General features: G+C 40.3%; 1 protein-coding gene across 2 annotated transcripts; it reads left to right on the top strand.

The window, feature by feature from the left end:
* Positions 1-785: 785 nt before the first annotated feature.
* On the top strand, positions 786-17864 carry atp5po (ATP synthase peripheral stalk subunit OSCP). Of its 2 annotated transcripts, XM_078232781.1 has the most exons (7): positions 786-1029; positions 4145-4195; positions 11164-11274; positions 12192-12321; positions 14480-14592; positions 16232-16318; positions 17610-17864. In XM_078232781.1, exons 1-7 carry the CDS (start codon positions 1000-1002, stop codon positions 17721-17723), a joined length of 636 nt encoding a protein of 211 aa, XP_078088907.1. In that variant the 5' UTR covers positions 786-999; the 3' UTR covers positions 17724-17864. The 2 variants fall into 2 exon arrangements, with proteins under 2 accessions (XP_078088907.1, XP_078088908.1); XM_078232782.1 differs by lacking the exon at positions 11164-11274 and having other exon boundaries at positions 884-1029.
* The last annotated feature ends 8117 nt before the right edge of the window (positions 17865-25981 follow it).

Raw genomic sequence — 25981 nt, 5'->3', positions numbered from 1 at the left:
TCAGCCCATCAAGTCTGCACCAAATTTCCGAAAGAGCATCCCACCCAAGCCTTTCCGCCCACCCTATCCCTGCAACCCCATGCATTACTTGGCTAATCCACTTAACTAAGGCAGCTTTGGATACAAAGGGGCCATTTAGCATGTCCAATGCGCTTAACCTTTTTGCTTCTTTTGCAAATCGCTTTAAAATGTGCACACTCTCGCTCTCAGTCTTTTTACGAGTGGGAACAGTTTCTCCCTATCTACCCTGTCTAGTCTCTCATGATTTTGAACACCTCTAGCAAATCTCTTCTTGGCCTTCTCTTCAAGGAAAACGGTCCTAATCTCTAATTTATCATCCCTATCACAGTGGTTAGCATTGCTGCCTGAAAGCACCAGGGACCCGGGTTCGATTCCTGCCTTAGATCACTGTTTGCACGTTCTCCCCATATCTGCGTGGGTTTCCTCCCACAGTCGGAATATTCTGTCTCTAATCTGTCAATTTGGCCTAATTCGTCAAATAAATTCCACTGCAGGGATACAAGACAACCATCAGACGATGAACACGAATCATACGGACTGCAAAGGCTAACTCTGTTTCCCTAACACTGCCGTCTGTTTGCAGCATTCAGTCGGTGGCCTCAACCCTGTGGGTGAGGGGAGAGGGACAGTCAGCTGCCTCTCGCGCGAGAGTTGTCCACCGATCCCGTGGGCCGCCTGGTGCCGCAGAGGCCGCCGGGAGCTGTAGTCGGTACTACCAAAGGTTTTATTCTTCCAGCCAACAGGTCCCAGGATGCATTGGGCGCAGCCGCGCCTGCGTAGAAAGCCTTCCTCCGGTCCCAGCCGCGCCTGCGTGGAAAGCCTTCCTCCCGTCCCAGCCGCGCCTGCGTGGAAAGCCTTCCTCCCGTCCCAGCCGCGCCTGCGTGGAAAGCCTTCCTCCCGTCCCAGCCGCGCCTGCGTGGAAAGCCTTCCTCTTGTGGCAGCAAGGCCTTGGGTTGACCTACATCAGGGGCAAAGAAGATGGCGACCACGGCTCGGCTGGGTTTGAAGGTGATGGAGAGATGCCTTAATTCAAGTCATGTCGCGGGTGAAATCTGTGTTGTTAAGTTTTCTATAGTTTCTAATGTTTGCAATAAATCCGCGTGTATTTAAGAAAACGGAAAATTCTGGAAAGTCTCAGCAGGTCTGACAGCATCTGTGGAGAGAGAATAAATCATAGAATCCCTACAGTGCGGAAAGAGGCCATTCGGTCCATCCAGTCTGCACTGGCGACAAGCCCACCCAGGCCCTATCCCTGTAGCCCTGCTAATCCCCCTGACACTAAGGGCCAATTTTCCATGGCCAGTCAACCTAACCTACACACCCTTGGGCTCTGGTTGGGACCGGAGGAAACCGGAGCACCTGGAGGAAACCCACGCCAATGTATCGAGTCTGGATGACCCTTTGTCAGAGCTGAAGACGAGGAATATCGGATAAGATTTATACTGAGGGAGAGGAGGGAAACATAGAGTCACCCTGACTTGAAATATTGGCACTGTTCTCTCGCTCCACAGATGCTTTTAGTTCATTTATTAGTGTCACAATTAGGCTTACATTAACACTGCAGTGAAGTTACTGTGAAAATCCCCTGTCAAACCTGCTGAGATTTTCCAGCCTTTTCTGTTTTTGTTTCAGATTCCAATATCTGCAGTGCATGCTTTTGTATTAAAATAAGGTTTAATTTAGTGAATTTACTTGTAACACCATTGCTGTCTGCTTGTGTCAAATTGAAATGTTGCAAATATATCATGGCCATTTATGGTTTTGATTTTTATAACATTTAATAATTTGCAGCCATGTTTTAAGTACAGCAGGTTTGTGACATGGTTTTCAAACCTACACATGGCTCTTCAAAGTGACCCACTCTAATTCACTTGTTATTTATTGTGTAACTACAGTATCTATTTTAATACAGCAGAAATTATGGCATGGTGGCACAGTGGTTAGCACTGCTACCTCACAGCTCCAGGGACGTGGGTTTAATTCTGGCCTTGAGTGACCGTGTGGAGTTTGCACATTCTCCCTGTATCTGCATGGATTTCCTTCGGGTGCACCGGTTTTCTTCCATAGCCCAAAGATGTGCAGGTTAGGTGAATTAGGAACCATGTTAATTTGCTGCTTAGTGTCCCAAAATGGATTAGATGGATTAGCCATGGGAAACTTTTGGGGTTATGTGAGATAGGGTGCGGGGGGGAGGGCCTGGGTAAGATGCTCTTTGAGTTTTAACAACACCAGGTTAAAGTCCAACAGGTTTATTTGGTAGCAAATGCCATTAGCTTTCGGAGCGCTACTCCTTCGTCAGATGGAGTGAAAAGATGCTCTTGACAGAGTGTCAATGCAGACTCAATGGGCCGAATGGTGTCTTCTGCACCATAGGGATTCTTTGATATCAACTGTGTTGATATCAACTGGACTGCATATTCTCCTGACAAACAAAGTCCACTTCTGGCTCGGAAGCAGTACTGCATGAAGTGTACAAAGGATGGTCTGAAAGTTGCCCGTAAATGTAGAGTCTCCAAATTTAGGTCTCTGCCTGACCGATTGAGGAATTGTGCCTTTTGGATTGAAAAATTGTAAATGTTATACCATGATCTAAGGAGGGAAAACCTACAGTTCAACATCAATTGTGGGCAAGTTACTGAATCTATTGTCAGAGACAATGATGAGCACTTTAGTCATCAACCAATCAGAGAAATTGTGTAATCATGCCTGTAGTCTAACTGAATTATTTGAGGTTATGCGTGTGGTGTGTCATGGAATGTCTATACCTGTTGTTTATTTTGGACTTCCAGAAGGCATTTGATAAGGCTTTGCCCAAGAGAATATTAGCAAATATGGGAGCATACAGAATTGTGGATAACCTTATGCCTCGCAACATTTAAGAAGCATTTAGATGAGCACTTGAAACGCCATAGCATATAAGGCTATAGACTGTTGATAACTTGACTGAAAAATGGTAAATGAAAAAGTTTGAACGTGCAGGCAACATTAAGTTAGGAGGGATGCTTTAAGTTGTGAGGACAGGAGCAAGAAATTACAAAGAAACATGAACAGATTAAATGAGTGGGTATAGGTATTGCAGATGCAAACAAAATGTTGCAAATACTCAGCAAATCAGATGGCATCTGTGGGGAAAGAAACAGTTAATGTTTCAATTTGGTAACCTTCCATTAGAACTGAAAAAATTTCCAGAGGCAATGGATTTTAAGCAGGTACAGAGACAGGAATGTGTCGGGGGAGAGGAGGAAAGAACAAAAGAAGTTAAACTTCGATAGGTTGAAAGGCAGAATGATTTAAATATCATGGGATGATGGTGCAAGGAAAAAGGATGGATAATGGGACGATAGATGGGTCAAGAGATGCTGTAAATGGCAAAAACAGAATCATTACCAACATCAGCAATCTGAAAAAGCAAAGAGCAGTTGTTGTTCTTTGAAATTGTTGAATCAATGTTGAACCCAGAAGTTATTGTAGAAGTCATTCAATCTGGAGAAATGTGTGGTCATTCACTTTGGATCTGATAAATTGGACAAATCTAATATAAAATATAGTGAACAGGCACAAAACACAATCAAAACGTTCTTCATCTCAAGTGTGTTCAAAATGTAAGTGTATAGAACTTTGGTGATATGAATCTGGTGCATCACATTCAGCTTGGATGTTGGATGGGCAACAGTGTAGATTCACAGAATGACATTGGGTCTGAAATATTTAATATTAAGGAAAGGTTTCATAGAATTAACTTGCATTACCTTGAATTAAGGCATTTTTGAGGGGTGATTTAATCAGTGTATGTAAAATTACAAATGGATTTGATCGGGCAGATGCAGAAAACTATTTGCTTTGGCAATCAGAAGAGGACATAATCTTAAAATTAGTGTCTGGTCAAAGAGGACTGAAATCAGGAAGCAATTTTTCATGCACAAGATGGTAGAAATCTGGAGCTTATTCCCGAGAACTAAATCCACACACAAGCACAAGCAGTTATGTACCCAGGTTACGTATCCTAATCTTTTATGTGCCTCAATAGCTTACATTGTACGCTAAACTATGTGCTTGATCCATGTCTACAGAATGTGACTCTAAATGTGAATTAAAGCTAACACATTTTCCTTGACAATTTTAGGTTCGTTACTTCAGCACCACGGTGGTCAAACCAGTGAGCAAACTGGTGACAGTAAGTGATTGGCTGCATTTTAAAGCTTTTAATTTATCTTTTAGTTTTGATAAAATCCAGTTGCGGAAGTAGTTTCGCAGGAGAGATCAATACTTTTACTGGCTGCCTACAAAACTGTTTCTCATAATACAGCAATAAAAGCTGGAAATACTGGGCTGGTCTGGCAGCAGCTCTGGAGTGGGAAACTTAATGTTTCAGATTGCATCATGAACCCTTTTATTATTTAATCGCTCCTGTTTTCCACCCTATCACACAGGCCTTGCCTCTTGTTTTTTTTTTGCCCATTCACACCCCTTTCTCACCCACACTTAAAATCTATTACATCTCCTTAAAGATATTCAATGACCCTATCTCCACCATCTTCTGAGGCAGCGAGTTCCAAAGTCACACAACCCTCAGAGAGAATTTTTCCTCATCTCTTTCCTAAAAGGGTGATCCCTAATTTTAAAACAGTGTCCCCTAGTTTGGGACTATGCCACAAGAGGAAAAGTTCTTTTCACATCCACATTGTGGAGACCTTCAGGATCTTATTTACTTGAACCAAGGCACCCCTCACTCTTCTGGAAACAGGCCCACTCTGTCCATCCTTAACACATAAGACACTCACTCATTCCAGGAATAAATCTAGTAAACCTCATCTGAACCGCCTCCAATGCATTTACATCTTTCCTTAAATAAGGAGACCAAAACTGCACACTGTTTTCAAGATGTGGTCTCACTAATCCCCTATCTAACTGAAGAACGATATCCTTTACTTTTATATTTAATTCCTCTCATAAAAATAAAGAACAGTATCCATTAGCCATAAGATATAGGAGCAGAATTAGGCCATTCAGCCCATCGAGTCTGCTCTGCTATTCAATCATGGCTGATCTTTTTCTCATCCCCATTCTCCTGCCTTTTCCCTATTACCCCTGACCCCCTTATTAATCGAGAACCTATCTATCTCTGTCTTAAAGACACTCAATGACCTGGCCTCCACAGCTTTCTGCAGCAAAGAGTTCCACAGATTCACCACTCTCTGGCTGAAGAAATTCCTCCTCATCTCTGTTTTAAAGGATCGTCCCTTTAGCCTGAGGTTGTGCCCTCTTCTTCCAGTTTTTCCTACTAGTGGAAACATCCTCTCTATCCAGGCCTTGCAGTATCCTGTAAGTTTCAATAAGATCCTCCCTCATCCTTCTAAACTCCAACAAGTACAGACCTAGGATCCTCAACCATTCCTCATACGACAAGCTCTTCATTCCAGGGATCATTCTTGTGAACCTCCTCTGGACCCTTTCCAAGGCCAGCACATCCTTCCTTAGATATGGGGCCCAAAACTGCTCACAATACTCCAAACAGGGTCTGACCAGTGCCTTATATGGCCTCAGAAGTACATTCCTGCTCTTGTACTCTAGCCCTCTCGACATGAATGCTAACATTGCATTTGCCTTCCTAACTGCTGACTGAACTTACATGTTAACCTTAAGAGAATCTTGAACAATGACTTCCAAGTACCTTTGTGTTTCTGATTTCCTAAGCATTTCCCCATTTAGAAAATAATCTATGCCTCCATTCCTCCTTCCAAAGTGCATAACCTTGCATTGTATTCCATCTGTCACTTCTTTGCCCAATCTCCAAACCTGTCCAAGTCCTTCTGCAGTCCCCCTGCTTCCTCAATACTACTTATCCCTCTACATATCTTTGTATCAGCTGCAAACTTAGCAACAGTGCCTTCAGTTCCTTCTTTCAAATCGTTAATGTATATTGTGAAAAGTCGTGGTCCCAGCACCGATCCCTGAGGCAGACCACGAGTCACCGACTGCCATGCTGAAAAAGACCCCTTTATCCCCACTCTGCTTTCTGCCAGTCAGCCAATCCTCTATCCATGCCAGGATCTTATCAACACCATGGGCTCTTAACTTATTTAACAATCTCCTATGTGGCACCTTTGGAAATCTGAATAAATCACGTCCACTGGTTCTCCTTCAACTTCCTTGTTACCTCCTCAAAGAACTCTAACAGATTTGTCAGACATGACCTCCCCTTCACGAAGCCGTGCTGACTCAGTCCTACTTTATCATGCACTTCCAAGTACTCCGCGATCTCATCTTTAATAATGGATTCTAAAATCTTGCCAATGACCGAAGTCAGGCTAACCGGCCTATAATTTCCCATCTGCTGCCTCCCTCCCTTCTTAAACAACAGTGTTACATTAGCTATTTTCCAGTCCTCTGGGACCCTCCCTGCCCGAAGCTCTAAGCCCCTTCTTCAGGTGAGTCACTCACCTGAAGAAGGGGCTTAGAGCTTCGAAAGCTTGTGTGGCTTTTGCTACCAAATAAACCTGTTGGACTTTAACCTGGTGTTGTTAAACTTCTTACTGTGTTTACCCCAGTCCAACGCCGGCATCTCCACATCACCCTCCCTGCCTCCAGTGATTCATGAAAGATCAGTCTTAGTTACTTGCTTTACCTGCATACCAACTTCTTGTGGCTCACGCATAATACCTAGATTTTCTGCATCTCAGAATTCTCCATTGAAGTAACATTCTGCTTTTTTATTTTTCCTGCTAAAGTGAACAACTTCACATTTTCCCACATTATTACTCCATCTGACAGATTTTTGCTCTTTCATTCAACCTATCTATCTCATCTGCGACCTCCTTATGTCCTTTTCACAGCATGTTTTTCTACCTATATTTGTGTCATCTGCATAGTTAGCTATCATGCCTTCACTCTCCTTATCTAAGTGATTGATATAAATTGTAAAAAGTTGAAGCATTATCACAGACTGCCGCGTGACTCCACCTGTCACATCCTGACAATCAGAAAAAGACCAATTTATGCATATTTGTTGTCTGGAGTCAAACAATCTTTTATCCATGCTAATATGTTACCACCTACACCGTGAGCTTTTTATTTTCTACAATAACCTTTGACGTGGCACCTTATCAAATGCCTTCTGGGAATCCAAGTCCAGTACATCCACAGGCTCACCTTTGACCACAGTGCATGTTACTCCTTCCAAGCCCTCTGATAAGCTGGTTAAACATAATTTCCCTTTCACAAAACCATGCTGACTCTTCTTGATTACCTTCATTTTTTCTAAATTTCAGCTATAATCTCTTTAATGATAGATTCTAACACCTTTCCCATGACAGACATTAGACCAATAGGCCTATAATTTTCTGTTTTCTGCCTCCCTCCCTTCTTGTATAGAAGGATTATATTTGTCACTTTCCAATCTGATGGAACCTTTCTAGTATGGCAAAATTTGGAAAATTAACATCAACGCATCTCATTTGCCACCTCTTTTAAGACCTTATGGTGAAGACCATCAGGACCCGGAGACTTGTTTGCCCACAGTTTCATCAGTTTACTCAGTACCGCTACCCTAGTGATATCTTTTACACTGAAGACAGAAGCAAAACATTTGTTCATTTCATCTGCCATTTCCTTATTATATACTGTTAACTCCCCATTGTCACTCTAGAGGACTAAACACTCACTTCACTTAGACATTTCCTTTATAAGTACCTGTCGAAACTCTTGCTACCTGTTTTACATTTCTAGCTGGCTTCTCCCATACTCTAATTCTTTCTCCTAATTAATTTTTTAGTCATGCTCTGATGTTGTTTATACTCTGACCAATCATCTGATTTGCCACCCATCTTTCCACAGTTATATGCTGTTTCCTCGAGTTTGATCATAGAGTCATGGAGGTTTACAGCATGGAAACAGGCCCTTCGGCCTAACTTGTCCATGCCGCCCTTTTTTTTTTAAAAACCCATAAGCTAATCTCAATTGCCTGCATTTGGCCCATATCCCTCTATACCCATCGTACCCATGTAACTACCTAAATGCTTTTTAAAAGACAAAATCGTACCCGTCTCTATTACTACCTCTGGCAGCTTGTTCCAGACACTCCCCACCCTCTGTGAAAAAATTGCCCCTCTGGACACTTTTGTATCTCTCCCCTCTCACCTTAAACCTATGCCCTCTAGTTTTAGACTCCCCTACCTTTGGGAAAAGATATTGACTATCTAGCTGATCTGTGCCCCTCATTATTTTATAGACCTCTATAAGATCACCCCTCAGCCTCCTATGCTCCAGAGAAAAAAGTCCCAGTCTATCCAGCCTCTCCTTATAACTCAATCCATCAAGTCCCAGTAGCATCCTAGTAAATCTTTTCTGCACTTTTTTTCTAGTTTAATAATATCCTTTCTATAATAGTGTGACCAGAATTGCACACAGTATTATAGACCTCTATAAGATCACCCCTCAGCCTCCTACACTCCAGAGAAAAAAGTCCCAGTCTATCCAGCCTCTCCTTATAACTCAATCCATCAAGTCCCAGTAGCATCCTAGTAAATCTTTTCTGCACTCTTTTTCTAGTTTAATAATATCCTTTCTATAATAGTGTGACCAGAATTGCACACAGTATTCCAAGTGTGGCCTTACCAATGTCTTTTACAACTTCAACAAGACATTCCAACTCCTGTATTCAATGTTCTGACCGATGAAACCAAGCATGCTGAATGCCTTCTTCACCACTCTGTCCACCTGTGACTCCATTTCCAAGGAGCTATGAACTTGTACCCCTAGATCTCTTTGTTCTGTAACTCTCCCCAACGCCCTACCATTAACTGAGTAAGTCAGTTCAATCTACCAAAATGCATCACCTCGCATTTGTCTAAATTAAACTCCATCTGCTATTCGTCAGCCCACTGGCCCAATTGATCAAGATCCCGCTGCAATCGGAGATAACTTTCTTTACTGTCCACTATGCCACCAATCTTAGTGTCATCTGCAAACTTACTAACCATGCCTCCTAAATTCTCATCCAAATCATTAATATAAATGACAAATAAAAGTGGACCCAGCACTGATCCCTGAGGCACACCGCTGGTCACAGGCCTCCAATTTAAAAAAACAATTCTCTGCAACCACCCTCTGGCGTCTGTCAATTCTCTGCAACCACCTGGCTTCTGTCCTTCCCTTAATTTATTTAATTAACCATAGATGGTGGGTCCTCCCCTTAGAATTGGAATATGCTTATTCTGGAACATCCGCTTTATTTGTCTGCCACTGCGTCTCTTTTGATCTAACCTCTAGGCTCGTATCCCAGTTCACTTCAGCTAACTCAACTGCCATGTCCACATAGTTGCCCTTATTTAAATTCAAAATACCTGCTTAGACCCACTCTTCTCCCTTTCAAACTCAATGTAAAATTTAATCATATTCTGGTCACTGCTAACTAGGGGTGCCTCTACTCTGAGGACATTAATTAATCCTGTCATGTTACATAATACGAAATCTAATATAACCTGCTCAGTGGTTGTTTCTAAAACATGCTCTTCTAAGAAACTATCTCAAAATCATTCTATGAACTCCTCATCCAGGCTACTACTGTCAATCTGATTTTTGATGTGTAGATCAAAATCCTCCATGATTATTACCGTCTCTTTATCGCAAGCAACCAATATTTCTTCTTGTGTGCTTTGTTCTGTCTTGTGGTTACTGTAATGGGACCTGTAGACCACTCCCACTGGTGACTTCTTTCTCCTGCATTTCCACCCAAGCCAACTCTACATCTCATCTCCTGAACCAAGGTCATCTCTAACTACTGCACCAATACCATCCTTGATTAACAGTGCTAACCCCCATCTTTACCTAGTTTCCTGTTCTTTTGAATGTCGTATGCCCCTCAATGTTCAGGACCCACTCTTGTCATCCTGCAGACACCACCTCCGTAATGGCTATCAGATCAAATTTATTGTCTTCAATGTGTGCTATTAACTAATTTACTTTGTGACAAATGCTGCACACAATCAGATACAGAACCTGTAGTTTGTCTTTTTGTTATCAATGTAAAATCTAGTCTTGAGTCTTGGTATATTCTTAGGGGTTTTTTTTCCTCATTGTCCCTTCTTACCATTCTCCAATCCTTATGTCCCATATTACTATTTTGTCCACCTGCCTTGACTCTACCCCTTGATGTGCGACCTATATCCAAGCTTGATTCCCTCACCTAGATGACATTCTACTACAAATTACTTTCTAATTTATTCCCACTCATATACCCTTTTGGAGGAGATGGCAATAAAATTCTGTTCTAGTCTACCTATATGACTCATTCCCATAGTAATATAGCGTGAGAAACATTTTTTTAAAGATTATTAAAGTTACTGTTGCAGCATTGATTCAATGTTTTGATCCATCAATGCACTTGTACTGGTGGTGGAGATGCCCTTGTTCCCCCTTCCCTCCCTGACTACCTCAAACAAGATGTGCATTAAGAATGGAAGGGATTAAGGGTGAATAGACTCCATCCATTACTTGCAATCTCGTTGATGGAGTATTAGGGTTGGTTTTCTGTGCAGGGTCCAGTGTCTCCAAGATGACGGGAAGAATTGGAAATTAACATTACTGTTTGGAGCTGGGGGGTGATGGTGGAAAATGATTTTCAACAAGAAACAGCTTTAAAATATGTGAATGTTATTTAAATTAATTGGCAACCAAATTGTTCTCGTCCTCTCCTGCCACCCCAACATATTGCGGTGAAGTCAAATCCCAAATTGTCAGTAAAGCATATTGTTGAGCGCTTGAAATGTTCTTACAATGTTCACTTTATCTGTGTGAAAAACATTGAGCACTATAATTATAGATTATTGCCTTTCCCGCTCCTTCTACAAGCCTGGACTGTTAACTGGGCAGCATTTTGGGATGTATGATATTAAGATGATGGTGATTACAAATGACAATGTGAGGTAATAAATTATGGCTTATCACACAAGGCAGCATGCATCACAATAAGTTCATTAGCTTGAATCAATTTTGCTGCAGCAAAATAGATGCTATAATAAATCACTTCACTGTGTATCATTGGTACGTATTTAATTGTGAAATTTAGAGAACTATTACTTTTCATTTATTATTTGCTGTACTGAAATTTGCCATGTATTTAATAGTGGATCTTTTTACCCCTAGCCACCTATTCAAGTCTATGGAGTTGAAGGTAGATATGCCACAGCTTTATACTCTGCTGCTAGCAAGCAGAAGAAACTAGACCAAGTGGAACAGGAACTACACAAGATAGTTGTAAGTTGGATATTCTTTCCAGCCTTTATATTGAATGAAAGAGAGATTAATTTAAAGTTGTAGAACCTTGGCGTTTTAAAGGTAACTGTAAAATTGGGGTCAAAATGAAAAACATTGTCATGGAGTGGTAAAGATTCCTAATTTCTGATGCTGCTCAGAGAGGCAACATCAATGAGAAGAAGCAGCATCTTTCCCCTTGATGCAGATGATACCAAGTTATGTGGAGGGTGAACTGTAAGGATGATGCAAAGATGCTTCAGCATGATTTGGACAGGTTGAGTGGTGGGCATATGCATGGCAGTTGCAGTATAATGTGGATAAATGTGAGGTTATCCACTTTGATAGCAAAAATAGGAAGGCCGATTATTATTTGAAGAGGTGGATATTCAGCGAGACCCTGGTGTCCTTGTGCATCAGTCGCTGAAAGTAAGCACACAGGTACACGAAGCAGTAAAGAAGGCCAATGACCTTCATAGCGAGAGGATTTGAGTATAGAAATAAGGATTTTTTACTGCAATTGTATAGGGCATTGGTGAGTTTAAAATTATTTATAAGTGTCCCAAGTAGGCTTACATTAACATTGCAATGAAGTGATTGTGAAAATCCCCTAGTCGCCACACTCCGGTACACTGAGGGAGAATTTAGCATGACAATGCACCTAACCAGCACGTCTTTTGGACTGGGAGGAAGCCGGAGGACCCAGAGGAACCCCACGCAGACACGGGGAGAATGTGCAGACTCCAGACAGACTGTGACCCAAACCAGAAATCGAACCCAGGTCCCTGGTGCTGTGAGGCAGCAGCGCTAATCACTGCGCCACCCATATTTCCATCATTCTGGATATCGTCTTTAAAAAAACACTCTTATTTGCTATGATTTGACTTGTTAACAGTTTCATCTCCTTGTTTATGTTGCAGTTGCTGATGAAAGATCCCAAGTTCTTTGGAGTGGTCAACAATCCCCACATTAAGCGCAATATCAAGCAAAAAACTGTGAGTGACGTCTTGTCGAAGCAGAAAATTTCCCCAATGATGCTCAACTTTGTCAGTAAGTGATTGTCAGTACTTTTGCATTTGACAATATTTTCAGTAATCCGTACAACATTGCAAAAACAGAGGGTGAAATTTTACCGGCATGCCCGCCCGAATTTTGTACAATCCCGCCCAAGGCCAGCAAAGAATGCCACTCTCCGAGCCTCGCCCGCCTCAGGAATCGGGACAGGCGTGCCAGTAAAATTCCGGCTAGAATGTTTGAATAAGAAGTCATAATACAACTGTAGCTAGTCAATATTTCGATAATTTTAATGTCAAATCATTGATAACAGCATCTCAATATAGATGGGTAGCATGGTGGCACAGTGGTTAGTATTGCTGCTTCACAGCATCAGGGACCCGGGTTCAATTACCGGCTTGGGTCACTGTCTGTGCGGAGTCTGCACGTTCTCCCCGTGTCTGCGTGGGTTTCCTCCGGGTGCTCTGGTTTCCTTCCACAATCGGAAAGATGTGCTGGTTAGGTGCATCGGCCTTGCTATATTCTCCCTCACTGTACCCAAACAGGCACCGGAGTGTGGCGACTCGGGGATTTTCACAGTAACTTCATTGCAATGTTAATGTGAGCCTACTTGTGACGTTAATAAATAAACTTAAACTTAAAACTAACTTAAATTGAGTAGCTACTTTATAAACACAATAGTGTCAGTTAGAAAACTGTATTTCCGCTATAGTGAGAAAATATTTTTATTGATTGGCCATAAAGGGGACACAATTGTTGTCTGATTATGTGCGAACTGAACATGTTTACCTAATCCTACCTGAACGATGAATCAGCTGGTAATAAAGGAACAATCTCAAAACAGTATTAACTAAGTACATCAGCCATAATTTTCTGGTCATTGTGTTAAAATGGATGCATTCTTGAAGAAATAATCAGAAAAGGAAGCCCTGATGTCTTAATTGTTGCCCTGCATTAGTCTATAAACATAGCTTTTAAGTAGTATGAAAATTGATGCAAAAAGCAGGGTTATCTTCCAGTTATCTGATAGATAAATAGAGGAACATAACTTTGCAGACTGGAAGGAGGCTGTTTGGCTCTTTAAATTTCTGCTGGCTGTAGAGCACTCTGAAATTAATTGCACCTTCCTATAATACATCATCTTCCTCCACTTCAAATGTTTATCCAGTTTTACTTCAGAAGTTACAATATTCCTCACGATTTCCTTCATGATTTATTAACCTTAATTTTATCATTTGCCACCTTTTGAAATTTCAAACAACGCAAAAACCATTTCAAATAGCTCCTAATATTGAACTGGTAAAATTGGTTGATTAAATACAAAATAGATCAAAAAGATTTCATGAATGATATCCCAACCTCTCTGTGACTAAATTCTCCTACTTTTGCACTCCACTTGGTTCTTGCAGCTTAAGATTGTGTATTTGTCCAAAGTTCAGTGCACTGTACACAGGCAGATGGACAGCAGCCATTCAAGGAGATGGCCCATCACCACTTTCTCAAGGGCAATTAGGGATGGCAACACATGCTGGCCTTTCCAGTGACACCGTAAGAACTAAAAAAATTAAAACACATCTTCCAAGCGCAAAAATATATAATATATTTGTCTCAATTCATAATGCAACATTCCTGTGGAAGATCTCAATACACTGTAAACCCTCCAGTCCAGAATGCTTGGGGCCAAGTAATTTTTGGATTTCTGAATTTTCTATGCATAACCACAATTGCGTAAACAGAAAAGTACCAAAGCTATAAATATTTACCTGAAGCGATAAAACATTTTGGGCATAAAAATTATTTTATTTATCCAAATACTGTATCTTCCATGTTTCCACTCCCAAAGTACAATACTGAAATGATGTCACAAGTTGCTTGGGTTTGCTCAAAAGATTTCTGGACAAATGGTATTTCCAAACAATAGATTTCAGGACTGGAGAGGTTAAATTTTAAATTATTTTACATGTAAGTATTGCAAAAAGCATATAATTGTCATTTCAGGTGAAATTGAAATCCCTCTTCAATTGCAGAGCTGAAGACATATTTGGAACCAAATCCCAGTATGAGTTTCTACCTCCAGACCAAAGCATTTTAACCTTTCTGTTAACTCTTCATTACAGTTGAAAAGTGCTGATAACTGGCCTTCAAGATTAAGTGTTAAGTGGTGGTTATGTAGAGATCTTATTTATTTTTTCAGATTTGCTAGCTGAGAATGGCCGGTTGCGCCAGACCTCTGATGTTGCTTCTGCTTTTGGTAAGATCATGAGTGCGCATCGTGGGGAAGTTCTCTGCTCAGTCACTACTGCTCAGGTAAAATGATTTCTTTAGTGTAAAGTTGTATTGGTAAAGTGTGTTAAATGTTAAGATCTGCACTGTCGGTGTATTTACACCAGATGGTCTGCATGTTTCAAGAAGGCCTCTCACCATCACCATTTCCAGGGCAATTTGCAATGAGCAGCGGATACTGGTTTTGCCAATAATGTTTATATTCCCATGAAGGAATTTTAAAAAAGACTTCGAGCAGTTTTTCTCACTTATATTGGTCACTAGGGAAGAGAATCATAGAATCTCTACAGTGCAGAAGGAAGCCATTTGGCCCATCGAAACTACACCGACAACAAACCCACCCAGGCCCTAACACCATATCCCCATGTATTTACCCTGCTAATCTCCCCGACACTGAGGGGCAATTCAGCATGACCAATCAACCTAACCTGCATATCTTTGGAGTTTGGAATTAAACCAGAGCACCCGGAGAAAACCCATGCAGAAACAGGGAGCATATGCAACTCCACAAAGACAATCACCCGAGGCCAGAATTGAACCTGGGTCCCTGGCACTGTGAGGCAGCAATGCTATCCACTGTACCGCCGTGCTGCCCTTTTTATTGTTTTTATTGAAAAAGTGAGGTAAAGCACCAAGGATTAAAGTTAAAGTTTATTTATTAGTCACAAGTAGGCTTATATTCACACTGCAATGAAGTTACTGTGAAAATCCCCTCGCAGGGGATTCTCCAACCACATTGAAAAGAGAGGATGAGGTAACACAAAGTTTAGACTTCTAAGCCTCAAGAATATTAGAGAAATGAAGAGAAAGGACAAAATAATGAAAGATGCAGAATATTACAATGGGAAGAGAGAGTTGATGGTGAAGCTTTTTCCTGTACATATCTAGGGCTGAAAAAAATTCCCACTTATGGGAAAAATATAATAGTCTCAGATCAATTTGTGCTCTTGTACAGATTTAATAGTTATCGAAGGGGAAAACAGTATTTGGCTTGAAGAAGTAAAAACTGAGCACTTGGAGATGACATTAGTAACAGAAAATTTGAGATAAGCGAAAGTGAGGCCAAAAATCCTGATGGGGTTAAGGAGAATTGAGGATGAAAGCTAAGCACTGCTGGCTAATATTTGAAAGGTGTAAAAAACAAAATGTAATGATCCAGCCAAATTGTTTGTACTAGGAGTACTTGAGCCAAAGGAAATTAACAAAGATAAAATGGGCCAGTTACCAAGAGAGAATTGAGCAGAAGAGGTAATTGATGTGAAGGCCTAGGGAAACTTGAGATTTAGCAGGAAAGGGCTGAGTTTGAAGACAAGTGGAGCCATTTGAGCGAAAAACAGAACATTAATTTGCTGGGAATCTATATGGGTCAGCAAGATTTAGAGTGTCAGCTTTAAAGCTATTTCTTCTCTGAGCACAGTGAGAATTAATTGACGGAAGAAGCAGTCACTGACCTGTACAAGCAAAGGAACATTGCAGGAAATGAAATCAGCTGTTGGGCGCCATGGACTGCCACAACTGTTTGTTGTATGGATACCAGAGTAATTATTGAGCCTGATTGTGAAGTTAGTTAGTTACATAGATAACTAAACCATGTAAGGAACTGCAAGTTGAACAAAGGCTGCTTGATAATCTAAATTGCACATTTTCTTTCTTCGTTTGGCAGCCCCTGGATGAAGTAAATCTTTCAGAGCTAAAATCTGCTCTTAATGGTTTTCTGAAGAAAAATGAAACCCTGAAACTGGAGACCAAGGTAAGAAGCATAAACAATTGGCCAGAATTGGCTGTGGCTCTTTTTGCTAAAAAGCAGAAAGCTGAAGGGTGACCTATAAGAGGACTTCAAGATTATGAAAGCGTTTGATATTGAAGATGCAGAGGAAACATTTCCACTTAAGTGGGGACCACTTTCTGCTATAACACTAACTACTTTCCTGTCATGCTTATATATTTATCTTCATGTTTAGCCAAGACAGGCAACTTAAAAACCAAAATAAAGAAGTTTATTGGAGCATAGAAGTCTTCTTGTGGTACAGGGAGATGTAAAACCTCAACGTCAAGTTGCTACTGTTGAGGGAAGGTGTAATTACAGCACGACAAGTTTTCTTAAGTCAGTTTCATTAGAAATGTGGACACATTTTAATGGGAATATTTAAAACTCAGTTTGGTGAACAAGAGCGGACATGAACAGAAAAACTTTAAAGTTTTTTATAATAAAATAACAATACATGGACACAATTTATTTCATTTTGAGGGTGGTAAAGCAAATTGTGATTGGATCCTAGCATCTACTGACTAGTTTACACTCAAGCTCCCACCGCCATATTATTCATGCAGATATTCAATTTCTAAAATTTTTGTTTTCAATTTTTCTGTCTTTTCCTAAATTCCAATTTTAATTTTTATCATCTTCTCTTCCCAGAAGAAATAGTGAGCAAGTCAAAAAAAAGTGACGAATTACAGAAAACAAAAGGGAGAAAATCCCCAAAACAGTAAACGTTCAAGCAACATTTGTACCTTTTTCAGCTCATTTTTATCTTGCCCTTCCTGAGAAGTTTACTTCTTGCTACAGTACATGTCTACATGTGCTAGCCTGACTCAAAATTTGGTGGCTGAATAAATCAAAATCGACTTTACCTGGATTATTTGTGATTCTGTTTATATTACCACGTGAACCACAAATTATGCCCCTGCTGCTCAGCTGCTGTTCACACAGATGCACTTCCAGTAGAAGTTACTAGAAAGCACTCTGTTGGTTTTCCGACTGTACCCCCACCACCCTGCCCTTCGTACCTCCACATTAAACAAATCAAGTGCTAGTGTAGCTAGTTATATAATTCCTGCCACTTGTCCAGGTGAGATCAACTAACTTGACATAGATTGGAAATTATCTTTCTTGTTTGTCTGCTTCAAGTATTTGTTGCTTAAAATCAGCGAGTTATCAAGAGAACCAGATGAATACTTCTCACGTTTCATATGATTTATCATCAAGCACTAACTTTGAAAGCACATCATAAGAAAGTAACAAACTTTTTTTTAAATTGTAGACTGATCCGTCAATCCTGGGTGGAATGATTGTCAGTGTTGGTGATAAGTACGCTGATATGTCCACGAAAACCAAGATTCAAAAACTCAGCAAACTAATAAATGAAGCTGTATAACTGCATCGCCTAAATCTGAGGAATTTTCTGTTGGATGTTATTGTAAATCAGCTGCACTGTGTACAGTGATCACCGTCTGTGTGATTGACTTTCATTAGTGTGTTAAAGATTTAATAAAAGTACCTTTGAAACTGTTTGCCACCTCCGTTAATACACATAATAGAGAACTTTATTTTGCAGCATGTCATGATGTTTAGAACAGTAGTAGCATCCTGCTAGAAACTCCAGGTTTGAATTCCACTCCAGGACTTGATGACTTGTTCATAATGTGGTCAACCAGATTGAGTATCAACCTGCAAATCCTATGCCTATGATGTAGTAAAATTGGGAGAGTGCACTGGTGGGCTACAACATGTAAAAGGCAACTGCAAGCCCCTGCAGTACTTTATCAAGAATAATCATGGACCAACACATGGAAGTCCATGGTCGCCAATGCCCTCTTAGGGCATGGTATCTGAAGAGAGAGAGAGAATGACATTCATGATCTGAACATAATGGGACAGAAATTGCTAGCACGACGCATTTCACAGCAAGTACCTTAGATTGGACTTTTTTCACCTTGACCTTCAGATCATATTTATCATAAAGAACTAGAAATCAAATTGGAAATGATGCAGCTATGTCATTTTGGGCATTGACCTCAGGAACATCAGGTGAAATGATCAGGTCGGAAAACAATTATATGTATGAATGGAGAAAGAATCTGCAAATGACAGAAGGAGATGGGGTGAATTAAGGGGAAAAGATTGGAGTGAGAGAAAAAAAAAAGTAAAAATCCTCCAGAAACAGTTTACAGTCCGTAGAATTGAGACTCCCAAGGTTTAAGTTGATCCCTTTCTGGATCTCCAAGGTTATTTTTCAGTCTAGACCATAAATCATGTCATTACGGGGCCCTTGTGACTTGGAAGTATCAGCTCTAATATCTGTTCTGAGCTTAATTTAAATTAATGGTGCAAAGCCAGCAATTTCCTGAAGCTCAGAGAAGGTTGACAGTTCTGTTTCTTGTGAGGCAGTAACACCATTGTGAATTGTACAGCAACATGTGATTTGCACCTATCAACACATTTCTCCCCACAATTTGCTGGACTTTTATGCATTAATAATGATGGACACCCTGAATTTGGTATTATTTGTCCGGCAATATTTGGGCCATTTAACAGAGCGCACACATTTTGAAATTGCATGATTAGAGCCACTGAACTGGTATGGCGACAATAATCTCTCCCTCAATGTCAACAAAACGAAGGAGATTGTCATTGACTTCAGGAAGCATAAAGGAGAACATGCCCCTGTCTACATCAACGTGGACAAAGTAGAAAGGGTCGAGAGCTTCAAGTTTTTAGGTGCCCAGATCATCAACAATCTGTCCTGGTCCTTCCATGCTGACACAATAGTCAAGAAAGCCCACCAATGCCTCTACTTTTTCAGAGGACTAAGGAAATTTGGCATATCAGCTATGATTCTCACCAACCTTTACAGATGCACCATAGAAAGCATCCTTTCTGGTTGTATCACAGTTTGATATGGCTTCTGCTCTGCCGAAGACCACAAGAAACTATAAAAGGTCGTGAATGTAGCCCAATCCATTACGCAAACCAGCCTCCCATCCATTGACTTTGACTACACTTCCCGCTGCCTAGGCAAAGCAGCCAGCATAATTAAGGACCCCATGCACCCCAGACTCTCTCTTCCACCTTCTTCCATTGGGAAAAAGATACAAAAGTCTGAGGTCATGTACCAACCGACTCAAGAACAGCTTCTTCCCTGCTGCCATTTTGAATGGACCTACTTTGCATAAAGTTGATTTTTTTTCTACACCCTAGTTATGACTGTAACACTATATTCTGCACTCTCTTGTTTCCTTCTCTATGAACGGTATGCTCTGTATAGCGCGCAAGAAACAATACTTTTCACAATATACTAATACATGTGACAATAATAAATCAAATCAAATGAATATGATAGTACTAAGTTAATTTAAATAAGCCTAGACAGAATTGGGAGGCATTGGCCTCTGCATCAGAGAAAAGGAGGATGGTAATCAACCAGAGTCATTGCCCTGTTGGAACATACTCACGAGTGGACACTTGAGGGCAGCAATACACCCGGCTGTAATGTCTTCCACTGTCTTTTCTCCTTCACTGTCAAGGACACATGCAGAATGATAACTAGGGTAAAGTATGAGAAGACTGCCAGCAATTCCAGAACCAAACTTCAGTATGAATCAAATGAGGAGAGGAAATCAGTAAACAAAAAACAATTATTGCAGAATATCTGTGTTGCACACTGCCTGCCTCCTATTTGAAGAAACTGAAGTTAACAGTTCAAGTTGAAAATTAGCAATTGCCTTTTCAGTCTAATGTTCATTAAAGTATAACAGGAATTTGTTTCACATGATCATGATCTGTTGCAGCAAGGGCTCTCCATATGTGTAGCATGCTAGCCATTTTGCTAAGTATCTGACCAGTAATATAAGCAAATCATGTTCGTTGTGCTCTGCAATTAATACATTTTTGTTGTAAACTGATATTTGGCATGTCCAACAACTTCTGTACAATCTCCTCAACATAAAATTGGCTCTGGAAACATAGTCATTGCAATTGACATAGTTGAACCCTACTGTAAGTTGTATGAATAGCTGCAAATTGATGATGTTGCACTGACTCGCAATAGAATCAAACTGTACTCCAATTAGTTCTGAAGATTTCCTGGAACAAAGTTTTTTTAAAAGATATGTTTCATAATTACAGATAGCAGATCAGACACTTACTCTATTCAATGTTGTGTTTGCCCATAAAATTACATCTGCTAAACACATTATTTAAAAAGCTTATAATTGAGTGATTTCTCCCCAAGAAACTTGTGCAGGAAATTTATACTTGTTCAACAGCTATCAGGAACATGCTGGATAAAATGACCCGAATGGCTCTGCACATGAGAGGCATCATTCACATTAATGACCACAGAACACAAGACTGGGATGTGTATAATATATATATATATATATATTCTTTGTAGCCTACAGAAATAGCTAACAAAGACCAACTTTAACTCGTGAGAAAGATATGATCCTGAGAAAGATACCAAAAAAATCAAGGCAGATACATCGGCCGGAATTTTACCAGCACGCCCACTCAGATTCCAGGGGTGGGCGAGGCTAGGAGAACAGTACTCCCCGTTGGTCTCGGGCGGGATCGTATGAACCTTGGGCGGACGTGCTGGTAAAATTCCACCGATTAAGTACAGCTAAAATTACTGGGATGGAGAGCAATATTTTTTGTAATCATTTAGGCACCTTACTTGACAGATAATCTAGCTCTATCAGTCAAAATTATAGTTAGTGCAGATGAGTCTTCACTCGTAACAGTGAAAACAATGAACATTAGAGCTGCTGAAAATTATGATAGATCTCATCCTGATTTGCTACATTTACTAATTTGCCATAGTCAGTCGATACAGGATCCAAAACAGCAACTGGCCATACACCCACTAAATAAAAATGAGTTGGACGTTAACCTGGTGTTGTGAGACTTCTTACTCTGCCTACCCCAGTCAACGCTGGCATCTCCACATCATAAATAAAAATATACTGTTAAAAGTCCCATGGAATATTTGCAATTAAATGAATTATTGCAGTTCATTCATTTTATAAATACCTAAACAATAGCCACACCGAGATCTTGTTAACTGAGTAGGAGGTTGTATTCCTGGTATTATTGGGCTAAACATGTTGGCCTACATTTTATGAATGTAATACTCCCAGTAATTTCAGCATTTTCATGAGTTACCATTGGCATTTTTATTCAAGGCTCAATAAATGATGTACTAACTTGGAAGCTCTGATTTTTAATAGTGTTTTAGCTACTTGGAGTGCTAACCTTTCCTTCCATGAATTCTCATTTACATTTGTTGCAAAGTATATGAAGGTCAGGTGCTTATCTTTTGACAGCATTGATGGTAGAAGAAAATGTATTCTTCATAAAGAGCTTTTACCTCTGCAATTAAATTTGAAAGTACTAATTAATAGTTTCATATATTCACGGCTGGGAAGACGAGGGCCTAGTGGTATTATCGCTAGACTATTAATCCAGAAACTCAGCTAATGTTCTGGGGACCCGGGTTTGAATCCCGCCATGGCAGATGGTGGAATTTGAATTCAATAAAATATATCTGGAATGAAGAATCTACTGATGACCATGAAACCATTGTCAATTGTCGGAACAACCCATCTGGTTCACTACTGTCCCTTAGGGAAGGAAATCTGCTGTCCTTACCTGGTCTGGCCTACATGCGACTCCAGCACCACAGCAATGTGGTTGACTCTCTCGGGCAATAGGGATGGGTAATAAATGCTGGCCAGCCAGCGACGTCCATGTCCCATGAATGTAAAAAAGCTAAGAAGCTGCCTTTTGATGTAACTTTTGAAATATTAAAAAATGAATTTTTAAAGTTTGTTTACAGTCTTAGAATTTCACAGCACAAAAAGGCCCTTCGGTCCATCATGTCTGTGCCAGCTACCAAGCATCTATTCTATTCCCATTTCCAGAACTTGGTCTGTAGCCTTGTATGCGATGGCGTTTCAAGTGCTCATCTAAATACAGCTTAAATGTTGTGAGGGTTCCTGCCTCCACCATTCTTTCAGGCAGTGAATTCCAGATTCCCACCACCTTCTGGGTGAAAAAGTTTTTCCTCAAATCCCCTCTAAATCTCCTATCCCTTTAAATCTATGCCCCTGGTTATTGAGCCCTTTGCTAAGGGCGGGGGATAGTTTCTTCCTATCTACCTTATCTATAGCCTAATAATTTTGCACACCTCAACCTTCTCTGCTCTAAGGAGAACAGCCCCACCCTGACCAGCATTTCTTCCTAGCTGAAATGCTCCAGCCCATGTAACATCCTGGTGAATCCCCTCTGCACCCTTTATAGTACAATCGCATCCATTCTATAGCACGGTGACCAGGACTGCTCAGCTGTGGGCTAACAAGCATTTTATACAGCTCCATCATAACTTCCCTGTTCTTAAATTCAATGTCTCAGCTAATAATATATTTCAACTTATTCCATGTGTACCTGCCAATTATCCATTTTGGTCTCTCAAATCTTAATTAAAAGTGAAATATTTAAAGCATTTTACTTCCTGGTTTGCACTCTGAATACACTTCCAGGTGATTGTCTATTTACCCTGCTTGTTGGTGGACACCAGGAGGTCCCCTTGACTTGTGACAGGTTCAAACTCACATTTGAAAAGGGAAATCCACACCACAGTGATCTTTCTGGGCAGGTTTTTTTGAAGACGGGTAAGCATTACTGCCTCACCTTGACCACAAAATCCAGACCAATAATAGTCTTCATTGTGACCATTTTAAAGTACAAGGTAAGGTGTGGTATCTCTTTAACTATGTCACAATATTCCACTCTGACTGGCTAGACTTGTATGCTTTTAGTTTACTCATAACATTTCTAAGCAATTATAAGACTGATATTTTTTACTCAACTCAAATCTGAAGCATTTAATGAATTTTGTTGCTTTTTACACAAGTGAAAGTTTTCAATGTTACAAATTATAGAAGGAAAATATCTGACACATAGTTACTTTGTCATGAAAAAAAAGTAACACTATCTCATGAGGATTCAAGCTCTTCTGTTCTCAAGGTTGAGTTGAACTTTTCTTTCTGTTGGCTTGTTCTCACAGCAGTTCAGAATACAAGCATTAAATAAACTGGTATTTTTAAGAACGTGCAGTTGTCTATTTAAAATCTATTCATATCCTTGTATATAAAAGTTCTTTTGAACTTACTATAAAAATCCAATAGTTATATTTACAATGCCTTATACATAATTGACATGTCAATAAGATGTGAGGAAAAATCATAAACTATTAAATCAAATTTTATTATTTTTGTTTACCTTAAAATAAATTTTGCTGAACAAAAAGATGGTCACCACAAGTCACCTGATGTCAGAAATTATAAGGTGACCACTAGAGCATTATATGGATTGCACTGGAAACATTCCTTGACATGTTGCTCATGGAATCTCACGCCTTGGACTGCCATTTTGAAAAGGAACTACTGAAAGGAAATGGATGTCATTCGCATCTTTATAAGCTTACCTCTCTAGTGGAGTGCAAGGGTCAACCAAGTCGTAGTTACCTGGAACAGCTTCACTAATATGGATAATGGCTCAGGAGCTAATGACTGGGATGTTATGAGCCATAAAACAAAAGCCTGATTCAGACACCAGATATCCATCTCTTAGTGAAATCATTGTGGAGGAAGAGGGGTCATGTGACACATGTGACCTCAGTTTGAAATCCCCTTATAAGTTTCAGAACTCAGAAGCAGGCCAGTCTGTTGATTTAACTCCAACCTGCAAGAAAAAAAAACAACAGGACTGTGGGTTAACAAAGCCGCCTGTGACAACTCTCAGCATCTCGCAGTCTGTTCATCTGGTCATTGCTTGCCAGGCAACCAATTTTATGTACAGCAATTGCATTTCACTGTATTTCTGTCCATTTGAAAGAAATTCTGTGCTGCTGTCTTCAGCCAGGAATCCGCTGGAATGGAACGTCTCCTTGGAGGAGCCCCTTCTGGACCCTGGAAATCACCGTGAATGGATATCTATTTCTGTGGTCCATTTTACTATTATTTAATTATTTATAGTTGTAACCACCCTTCTTTTCAACCCCCTTCCCCTTTCGAGTATACTTATGTGTGCGTTTGAAGTTGCAATCACTCCCTAGATTTGAATGTATAAATAAACTAAACTTCAGAGAGTTTGCAGTGAGTTACATATAAAAAAATGACACCAACAAAGGATTTTTGGAATAAGCACCACAGCCTATTTTCAAAGCAAAGACATCTTTGCTTACAGACAGATGGCAAGAGAATAAAGGAATTCAGTTCTGCCCCTCTCTCCTGTCTGGAACATAAGCAAATGAGACAAAAACAGAAAATGCTGGAAAATCTCAGGTCTGACAGCATCTGTGGAGAGAGAATAGAGCCAATGTTTTGAGTCTAGATGACCCTTTGAAGGGTCATCTAGACTTGAAACGTTGGCTCTATGCTGTCCCTACAAATGCTGTCAGGCCTGCTGAGATTTTCCAGCATTTTCTGTTTTCATTTCAGATTCGAGCATCTGCAGATTTTGCTTTTATATAAGCAAATGAGAGATGGTTTAAAAGGATCAAGTTTCATAGGCATATAGCAACATTAAATGTATTTATTTTTGACTTGCTAAATCTGAAGAGAATAATGAGAGTTATATGAAAAGCATAATTGTAACCAAACACATTTAGCCTGCCAACCATCTATTTCTATTTAAATATTGGAAAGGTCAAAGGCTCCTCCTCAAATTCTGTACCCTTGCCACCAATTCTGTCATCTTGCACAGCCACTGTCTCAGGTTGAAACTGACTGTTTAAAACCTCCATCCTATCTGACAACTAACTGAGATTCCAACGCAATATCCTTTCCATCACATAAGCTCTGACTTTGATTCCTATAACATTGCCCCACCAGCTCCCCTGCCTCAACCCACTGGCTGCCAAAATTTTCATCCATCCTCCTGTCAACTACAGGCAAGACTGATCCACTGTCAGCAAGTATGGGCTCAGGGCATCCTTTGGGCTCTAATGTTGGGCTCCCTCAAAGACCATGGTAAAATGCTCACCTATCATCACTGTGCTCACTGACCTACACTGGCTCCCAATCCCCCAGTACATCCAATTTTAAATTCTCATCATCCCTATCTCTGCGATCACCTCAGCCCACTGAGTACTCTGCATTGCTCCAATTTTGGTCTTTTTACTGCCTCGCACTTTCTGTTCTCCTTCAAGAAACTCATTTAAGACTTTACGTAAAACTTCAGAGATTAACGCATCTGATATACCACTTGACTAACCATGTCTGGAATTGTCAGAACTGAGCTGTCTTTTGTCATTGGAGAATTGTAAATATCTCATTTTGAAAGGCAGTTCGGTAAACATTCTTTTTACCAAGTTTATTGTGAAGAATAATCTATATTGAAGTTGCCTCCCTTTTTCCCTTTTGAGAGTGACATTCCCCTTTAAAAGTGAAATATGCAAAATAACCGCCTCTTTTCCGTCCCGATATAAAAGCGAATTTTCACTTCAGTCTGCACAAGAAAATTACCTAAAGTAAACCCTTTTAAGCATGACATGGCCTATTACGCCAGTGAGGTGCTTTTATGTCAAACTAACAGATGCCCCCAAAGTTTTACAGGGCAAAACTATGCAAC

Source organism: Mustelus asterias, chromosome 17 (genome assembly GCF_964213995.1).
Source record: "Mustelus asterias chromosome 17, sMusAst1.hap1.1, whole genome shotgun sequence".
In the NCBI taxonomy this organism is placed as follows: Eukaryota; Metazoa; Chordata; class Chondrichthyes; order Carcharhiniformes; family Triakidae; genus Mustelus; species Mustelus asterias.
The sequence above is the reverse complement of the archived record's forward strand: the minus strand, read 5'-3'. Positions and strand labels throughout refer to the sequence as shown.